We start from the raw sequence: 10,004 nt of genomic DNA on the forward strand, positions 1-10,004 counted from the left end.
TGATTCTTATAATCCATCCAAACCGTTCATGAGGATGTCAACCTGATCCAAAACTTCTGTGGGAACTTAGAAGATTTCAATGGTGAGGGTCCCACTCTTGTAGTTTGGCCCACTTGGATCTGCGAGATTTTTTGATTCACGTCCTAACGTTGTCTGGATCAACGGATGGACGGATCAGATTTCACTCAGACATCAAGTGTGGGTCCCACAGTGTTGCATGGTCTCCCTGGCGTTGCAGGGAACTCGCGTCCTCGTTTATAGTCGATCAACCGGATTAACTTGACGAGTTATATGATACTCAGGTGCGCATGAAGCTTGATACTCAGGCACTCGGGAAATTGTACACGTGGCACATATTAACTCAAATCAAACCGACTTGATTGTCCATATCATTTTTTAAAATTTAAATTCCTAATATCAGATCCGTTGAATGATCCTGACCTCCGATTCGTGGACAGTTGTTTGTGGAAAAAGGACTGTTGGATTATTTTCATTTTTAACTGGTCCAATAATCCGATAATTCGGATAATAAAATAAGATTAAGTTCTAGATCATGATACGTATATGGTGAGTACGGTTTGATTTGACTACTTTGTACGCCATTTGTGTAATTTCCAAGTAATTTTCAAGTGGCAGCGTATCATTCATCACACTCTGCCAGAGTATCAAAGTTTTTCTCGGTATCAGTTCTCCCGGTCACTACTTCCAAGCAACGGCAACATTACCTGCTATAGCCGGTCATCAACGGCCCCACCACCAACGGTCACATAAAATCACGTGACGGGTTTAAATTCCAACGTCTCAAAGTCTCTCACCCGCTTATAAAATCCTCCCAAAACCCCAACCCTCTACCCAACTCCCTCTCCTCCCACATCGCCGAAAACCGTCGTACATCGCCGGAATCTAACACACGTCACCGGAACGCCTTTTCCCGGCCACCGGAAAATCTTTTCATTTGGAATTTGACATCTCCCAAAATGCATAACCTGTGCGTATTTGCTCTGTTTTTGCTGTTGGTGTCAAATTCCGGCAATGCACAGGCACCCGGTCCGGCACCGACGATCCTGGCAACACCTCCTCCGGCCATTTCTCCGGCGAAAACACCTCTCCATGCCCCTTCCAATTCCCCCATCTCATCCCCTAACCCAACAACACCACCAGCAACATCTCCGGTGGTAGCCCCTTCAAATTCCCCCATTACATCTCCACCTCCAGCAGCAACCCCTTCAAATTCCCCCATTACATCTCCACCTCCAGCAGCAACCCCTTCAAATTCCCCCATTCCATCTCCACCTCCAGCAGCAACCCCTTCAAATTCCCCCATTTCATCTCCACCTCCGGCGGCAACCCCATCAAAAACCCCCATTTCATCTACACCTCCGGCGGCAACCCCATCAAAAACCCCCATTTCATCTACACCTCCGGCGGCAACCCCATCAAAAACCCCCATTCTATCTCCACCTCCATCGGTATCTCCAGCGACATCTCCGGCTGCAACTCCATCGAAACCTCCCGCATCATCTCCCCCGGCCACGACTCCACCGGTCGCAGCCACACCCGCCATCAGCCCCTCCGGCACCGCAACCCCGGCGTCATCTCCGGTGATCATGCCAACTCCGGCTACTCCTGCAACATCTCCAACGAAATCGTCGCCGGGTCCTGTTTTTTCATCGGAACTAAATCCTCCAAGTCCGACGCCGGGAGGTCTATTGGGGCAGAATGCACCGAGTCCGTTGAGTGCACCGGACGAGTCAGGGTCGAACCCCATGCACAAGGCCGGACTCGTTTTCAGTTGTTTGGCGGTTTTGGCTACTTTGGGTCTATGAATGGATTTTTATTTATTTATTTATTTATTAATTCTCATTTTTATTTTATTTTAATTGGATTGCTGTAATATGTTTCTTCTTGGATTAGAGATTAATATAAAATTATATTTATTATACCCCTTTTATTGGAATTTAGTTATGGGAGATGGCCTTATCATCGATGCCCCACCTTTCAAAATCAGACCCATCTAGCGATTCTAGCCACCATACTAAATGATTTTCTTTTAAGCTACCAAGAATGTGGACCGTTAATAAGCTACTGATAATCATGCCCAGAGGCTCAACTATGCACATTCACTGTGGTATTTCACCTAAAGTACTTTTATTATTATTATTGTTATTTTTTGGTTCAATATGATTGTCTGTTTCATGTTTTTTTTTGTTTTTCAAGTCTAATATATCTATCAGCCATTGGACCGTTAATAAACTATGTGGATCATTAATAAGCCACCAATGAATGTGGGCCGTTAATAAGCTAGTGATAATCATGCCCATTCACCTAAATAATTTTATTAGTATTGTTATTTTTTTCTTGGTTTTTCAAGCTTGATATCTCAACCATTGGACCACACCACAAAAAACAACAAGGATATTGATGTTCACTATTAAAACCTTCTTTATGGCCCATTGAAACCTTCTTTATGGCCCATAATGTATTTAATTACATCTGACCCTTTCATGAGGTTACAAAGATATAGACGAAGTAAAAACACAAATATCAGCTTCATCCAAAACTTACAACTCCAAAATGTTTTGAAAAAAAGTTTTGAAAGTTAGTTTAATTGAGCTTTAAATATTCTTGAATTTTGGAACCATGCCCTGAAATGATATAATGATACAGGGAAACATATGTACAATGTGGATATGACACATACATCATGATGGGCCCGCAGGGTTCAAATCAATATGCAATCTGATTTTGAGATGATTTTTATATATTAAAAAATTACCCATACAAAACTCCGGCTTTTAGTCCAACCCACTTATATTTAAGTGGGCCAGCCTGGCCCACTGACAGCCCCAGGCAGAGTTTCCAACCCCATTCTAAAAAATATCTAAAAGATGAGAAAAGGGAAAAAGGAAAAAAGAAAAAAGTGAAACTTCTTTGACCAAAAGATATAAAGATACGGCCCCCTTCAAAAGAAAAAAGATTTTATGACCAGAAGATCTAAAAGCACCTGATGTAAAGCTCGAATCTCGTACTGCATCTAGAGATGCGAGCACCACCGGGCGACTCGCTAATCTTACAAGACAGATGGGAAAGAAAGAAAGATTTTTGGGATTAAAAAAAAAATATCTAAACAAATGGCTCACTTGATGAAAAGCTGGGATCTTACATTGCATATAAATGGACAGGGCATGGACAGCACGACACGTATGGATTAAAGCACTGAGCATGAGACCACAGCTTTTTTTTTGTTGAGAAATGATCAGATGCCAATAATATATGTCTCAGTATAGTGGTGTGGCCCACCTAATGAGTTGATCAACTTGGATTTCATACCAGGCAATCGTCATGTAGCAAGAAAACCTCATTGAATAAATAAGTAATGAGTGCGGATTGCGAGGATCACCTTCGTGTATTTGTTTATCGGCCATCCATGCCTTTTCCCAAATCATTTTAAGGTATGTGCTTAAATATAAAGCAGATCTTACACTTGAGTGGACCAAATCAAATAATAAGCTTGGGTTGCATTAAGTGCACGATACAAAATACGCTCAAGTGGACCAACCAACTACAAATGACTCTTAATTTAATGCTCACAAAATACGCTCAAATTTTGCCTCGTGCACAACACAACTTTTAATGTCCAAAATATTTCTGGGTCCCACTGTGAATTTTGTTTTAGATCCACACCACCAATCAAATATTAGCTTAATCAGACACTTCTGTGACCCCAAGAAGTTTTCAACAATAACGTCCACTTTAGTTGTGTGGTCCACTCTATCCAATAATGATATGAAAATTTGGATAGACGAGATGGATTTAAGAAATAAATCATTGTGGGGCCCACGTAAATTTCACACTTGTGTGGTGCAGCACATTAAGGGGGAGAAGAAAATCGGAAGCATTGACATCTGGAGCTTCCGTGGGCCCATCATGATGTATGTATCAAATCCACACCAACCATCTATTTTTCCGTACCATTTTAGGGCACAAAAAATGAGGTAGATCTAAGGCTCAAGTGAGTTATACCACAGGAAATAGTTGGAATTAGATGCATACCGTTGAAAATAGATATTTGTATTTTTCCTTTATCCAAGTTTATGTGACTACATCTATGCTATCCATCCATATTGAAAGCTCATTTTAGTGAATGATCTAAAAATGAAGCAACTCCAAATCCCAGGTGGACCATAGTACATGAAATAGTGGTGATTGACCATTAAAAACTTCTTGTGGGCCACAAAAGCTTTGGATCAAGATGATATTTGTGTAGTTCCTTCATCTAGGTGTTTGTGACCTTATCAACTGGTAGGATGGCAATTAAACATTTCAGTGGCATCGATGAAGTTTTTAATGGTGAGGATTCAATCACAACTGTTTCTATGATGTGGTTGACCTAAGATTTGAGTCAGCTTCATTTTTGGGATCATACTCTAAAACGAACTTTCAAAATAGTTGGACGATGTGGATTTAAGACACATACATCACTATAAGCCCCACAGTTAGGGGTCCCGCCCACCTTTGGAGTGACCTTATGAAAAGGTTAGATGGTAAATAAACCTCACAGTGGAATCTATGAATATTTTAACTGTATTCATTTAATCCTTGCTGCTTTCTATGGTGTGCTCCACCATATGAATGGTCTGTATAAATATTGATCGTCGCTGTAGATCTAACACATAAAACATGGTGGGACCCAAAGAAGTTCCACACATTAAAATTTGACTTGTGTAGTACAGAACGGAGAGAGAAAATCAGCTTGTTTCCTGACCTAACATGCACCAATGAGAAGTGACTACACTGAATTTTTCCGTGCCTTCCCTATAGACTATCTGTGCTCATAAGAAATACCTTTTACTCATTTTATTTTATTTTATTCATAAAAAATCTATTATGAAAGCGACAAATTATTCTGTATGGAAAATCAGGTTAATACAAAATACAAGAAGAGCAGTGCTCATACACAATGAATAAATAAGAAATTCCACCTCTTCTCATCATGTAACTAAGAGAACGTTTGAGAAAAATATTCCACCTTGTTTATACCTTTCTAAAATATATATTTTTTTAAAAACATTGGAGAAAACTCTGCCCTTGATAAGAGAACTCTTTTTCCCCCTCTTTCTTTTCTTAACACCATGAGTATAGATGGAAAAACCCTTCCAAGCCTAGAAAACCATCTTTTACTTTTTATATGTTTGAAATATGAAAAGAGAAGGAAAGAAGTTTTTTTCCAAAAGTTTTCTTGGTTACATGATGAGAAGAGATCATATGTATTTTATAGTCAATGCAAAAGTAACTTTTTACTTGTTCCACATTTTAAACATATAAAAAAATAAATTGAAGAAAATTATCCCTCAAGGAGAAACCCTTCTTCTTTATTTCTCTTATTTATATTGCTAACATAAAGAAAAATTATTCTAGACTTCAAAGAGAAAATATCACCTCTTAAATAAAGTTTTAATAACAAAATTATAAAAAATCAAATGCTGTAAATGGACAAAGTTGTTTCTCGACAAGCCTTTGGCAATTCAAACATTTGAGGCATTTCATATTTCGTTTCTCTATGATCCTTTAGTAATTGAAACATTGAAGGCATTTCATCCATCATTTCAGTTATTATATATAGAGACAAGTAACACCCATGAAAATTATTTGAATAGCAAAGTAAAATCATATTAAGAAGATCTAAAGGGCTCATAGTGATCACTTGCCTCATGACTTTTGCCTCGTTCATCTCTCGCTAGGTCATTTGCTACGTCCATCGGATGATTAGAAAGCTTCGTTGATTATTATTATTATTATTTTGTAAATTCTGATTCTCTTACCATTGCCGGAATCCGATGTGCCAAACAACAATTTCTTGTTGTCCCGAGAAGGGATTTCTTGCATCCAATGTTACCATCTCCGTGGTGACTTCTTGTGGGCAATCTTTGGTTTCTGATTTTACAATTTGTGAGAATCAGAACTAACATAATCACTTTTGTTGCTGTACAACTATCATTAACACTTTTGCATTTTTCATAGGAGTTTTACCACGAAATTCATCAAAAATTATGCTCTTATTAAAAAATGTCTAACCATTTTGAAATTACCAAAACATGTTTTTTAGAGGTTGAAATCAACACAGTATTCTCATCCACTTTTTCTTCTGAAAAGTGGTGGAGTTGGGGATTGTGGGGTCCATGTGTTGTTTGTATGACATCCAACCCTTCCAACCGATGCACCTTGTTATGATGATCGGATAAATTAAAAAATCAAGGTGATCCAATCATTGGTGGGCCACAATCATTAAAAACAATTACACCATCTAGAAAACTAAAAATTCATGTGCGGCCCATCTGATGTTGGATAGGCATGATTTTTAGTTTATATGATCACCATGATAAGGGGTCATTTGGCACCGTGGATTCGAGGGGATTTTAAATCTACGAGCTGTTTGGCAGCATAAAGTAACTAGGGTTTTCAAATAGAGGGGGTTTCAAATCCCTCTTTGAGGGGGTTTGAAATCCACAGTTAGAGCTTGGATTACACGTAAAATCATTTTAATAGTTGTGAGACCCGTATCCTAGCCCGTACTGTTCTGTACGCTTTTGCCGTCCTCCCGGTCGAATTCCTGCGATCTGTAACCGGTGTTTGCGTGCAATCCTGAGTCATATCCCGTATTCTAGAATCGGCTCGGCTTGAGACTTGTATGCTTGCGACCACGCCGTCGCCGTGTCTCATGTGCCGAGGCAATACCCGAGCCAGGAGATGTGGGCCTGCGTTCAGTTCGAGGAAAACATCGTGCGTTGCAATCCCAAGAGAATGTCCCATCAATCACATCAAATGTCAAGTACTCCATCCCATCATGTCAAGTACAACACCCATCCCCAAGTAACCCCTAAAGTCAACTCTCTCTCTCTTTCTCTCTCTCCACCCATCAAGTACACCCATCCATCACTCACCATCCCTCTCTCCCATCACTTCTCTCCCATCACCTCTCTCTCTCTCTCATTCTCTCTCTCTCCATTTTTCAAGCAACCCCAAAGGAGAGAATCGCCCATGGCTTCCCAAAGAGAGGAGAAGCTTGGTGTGGGCCACCTTCCTACCTCATATCTCCACCATCCAAAGATCATTTCAACTGTTGAAATCGTTCCCTTGGAGCTCGTTGAAATCGTTCCTTTGGAGCTCTAGAGGTTATAGACGAAAGAAGAAAGATGAGATTAAAGGTGGGTATTTTCTAGAGTTGATTTGTGTGATTTTGATGGATTGAGAGACCACATATGGTGGGACTCATCTTAATGTAAGGGCCCATAGTGGCGGGGTCCCTCCCCTTCACACGTTTCTTGCTCTCTTTCTCTGTCTCTTTCCCCTTTTTTTTGTGGCCCACCTTGATGTTGATCCACACCATCCACCTACGTGGGCCACCGTGATATATATGTTATTCCACACCGTCCAGATGCCCTGGACAGTGGTACCCACTTGGGTGTTGTCTAGCATGTGAGCCACCTTGATTTATGTATTTACCCCACCTGTCCACTGACTGGACGGTGGGCCCCACCGTGAGGGATGTGTTACATCCAAACCGTCCATTCATTTGGTGAGCTCGTCCTATGGCTTGAGACTGCAATGAAGCAGATCCAAATCTCTAGTGGGCCACGTGTGTGGCAGCCACCTTGATATATGTATTCTCCTCATCGTCCATTTGGATGTGAGGCAGATCCAATTCTGGTGGGCCACATGTGTGGGACCCATCGTGATGTATGTAAATCCACCGTCCAGCGTCCAGGGTCTGGACGCTGGGTCCCTGGACGCTGGCTTGTTTGTTAAAAAAAAATAATAAATAAATAAATAAATAATAATAATATAAAATAATAATAATAATAATAAATAAATAATATTATTATATTATATCATTTCTGGTGGGCCATACGTGGGACCCACCAAGCAGATTTGCTGGTGTACGTTGTCCAGTAGCACAGTTGTTGATGCTATGACGTCAGCAAGTTCTGTGGGTCCCTCCTTGATGTATGCATTGTAAATCCACACCATCCATTCTTGGACAGTGCTAGTAGGGCCGACCGTGATGTATTTGTTTCATCCACACTATCCAAACATGCTGGACCAGTGTTTGGACAGTGCAGATTTACATGGACAGTGTTTGGACGGTGCTGTCCAATGTTTGGACAGTGCTGATCATCATTAGTGAGCCATGTGTCCCATAGAATGATAGTGTACAGTGATACACATGTTACACCTGCATCCATTAAAATGATTTTTGGTATAATCTAAGCTCCCACTTATATATTCTCGGCCCATTGACGCAGGGCCCACCAAGATGTACGTGCTTCATTTATGCCATCTACTTATGTGGCCCGTGGATGCGGCCGACTTGTTGTATATGAGGCCCATTGGTGCAGCCCATTGATGTGGCCCACTCGTTGTATATAAGGCCCATTGGTGCGGCCATTGATGCAGTTTACTTGATGTATATTGAGGCCCATGGGTTACGACCTATTATGATGTATATTGAGGCCCATGGGTTAAGACCCATTATGATGTATATTGAGGCCCATGGATCGTAGCCCATTGTGATGTATTTAATGACCATGGGTCGTGGCTCATGGTGATGTATATTAGGCCCATGTATGTGGCCCATCGTGATGTATATTAGGCACATGAGGAGGCCCACTATGATGTGTTTTGGGGCCCATGTGGGGAGGCCCATTGTGATGTAATTATGGCCCATGTCTGAGGCCCGATGTGTGTATGTGACCTATGTGTGAGGCCTAGAATGATGTATATATGGCCCAGATAGCAAGGTCCATTGTGATGTATTCACAGCCCATGTGGTGAGGCCCAATGTGATGTTTATACGGCCATTTGTGAGGCCCAATGTGATGTATGTGTGGCCCATTGTGATGTATTAGTGGCCCATTTGGTGAGGCCCATTGTGATGTATATTAAGCCCATGTGTGAGGCCCATTGTGAAGTATATCAGGCCCTTATGTGAGGTCATGGGCCCACAATACGTTTGGCTCTATGTGGGCCACTCCTTGGGAGCAATGATGGTTAAATGTCTACATTGATGGGCGATAATGGTTAAATGTCTACATTGTGACATTCCCTTATGCCCTTTGTTAAGCCGATTACCGATTCTGATTATCAAGGCCGATTCCGATTATTGATGTCGATTACCGATACCAGTTATCGATACCGATTATGAGTATGTGATAACATAGCATCATGATACATGCCCATACGTATCATCTGCATGTTTGTTATGAGATGTGGTTGACCATTGCATATGTCAATGGGCAGGTTGTTATGAGACTCCCTAATAGACGAAAATTGTCTCACATGAATGTACGGTATGAGCATGATTGATGCATGACTGGATTGTATGACTCATGCATCTTGTATTGTGTGTTGTGATTATTGTACACCCTAGCGACATCATGGCCATAGCCTCCACAGGCATGTCGTGGATGACAAGATGGGACACCGAAATCTGTTAGTAGCATCGGGCTGCCATAGATGACCCTAGGTGAAAATTCCTAAACCTCCGAGGCCAAGAGACGCCCCAACATCGAGACAGAGTGGATACATGAGCGCCAATGGTTGCATCTCCCACTTATCGTGGTCGGTTAGGAAGGGGTGGTGGCATTACCTGCCCAAGGGTAGTGAGCATAGCTACGCTGAATTTGACCAGCTTGTGATTGGGTCCGCTATTGACGTGCCGGGTAGATATTGGCTGACTACTGGTCAGGCGGATAGTGAGGTCTCGTCTACTTGCATGGTTGCGCGTCCAGCGGGTGGTGATTGCATGTAAAGTGTACTAGACCCCGGTGATAATCCCAGAGATGTACAGTATTCATATGTGTGCTTATTGAGCAGGAGTTGCATGTTCATTCATTCACTATCCACTTGGGTTGGTGGTGCGCAACTTTGTTACGTGTACCTTCGCAATGGCTAGGATTTCGGTTGGGGCATGCGACTAACCTGAGATCAGGAGTCTACCACATTGA

The 10,004-nt window shown here is 41.6% G+C and overlaps 1 protein-coding gene across 1 annotated transcript; it reads right to left on the reverse strand.

Annotated features, from left to right (window-relative positions):
* Positions 1-913: 913 nt before the first annotated feature.
* On the reverse strand, positions 914-1,768 carry LOC131217419 (glycine-rich cell wall structural protein 1.8-like). Its single transcript, XM_058212341.1, has one exon. It carries the CDS (start codon positions 1,766-1,768, stop codon positions 914-916), a length of 855 nt encoding a protein of 284 aa, XP_058068324.1.
* Between the last annotated feature and the right edge of the window lie 8,236 nt (positions 1,769-10,004).

Source organism: Magnolia sinica, chromosome 10 (genome assembly GCF_029962835.1).
Source record: "Magnolia sinica isolate HGM2019 chromosome 10, MsV1, whole genome shotgun sequence".
In the NCBI taxonomy this organism is placed as follows: Eukaryota; Viridiplantae; Streptophyta; class Magnoliopsida; order Magnoliales; family Magnoliaceae; genus Magnolia; species Magnolia sinica.

Coding starts and splice junctions, on each gene's coding strand:
- LOC131217419 (XM_058212341.1), bottom strand. CDS start 1,768: ATGGGGTTCGACCCTGACTCGTCCGGTGCACTCAACGGACTCGGTGCA.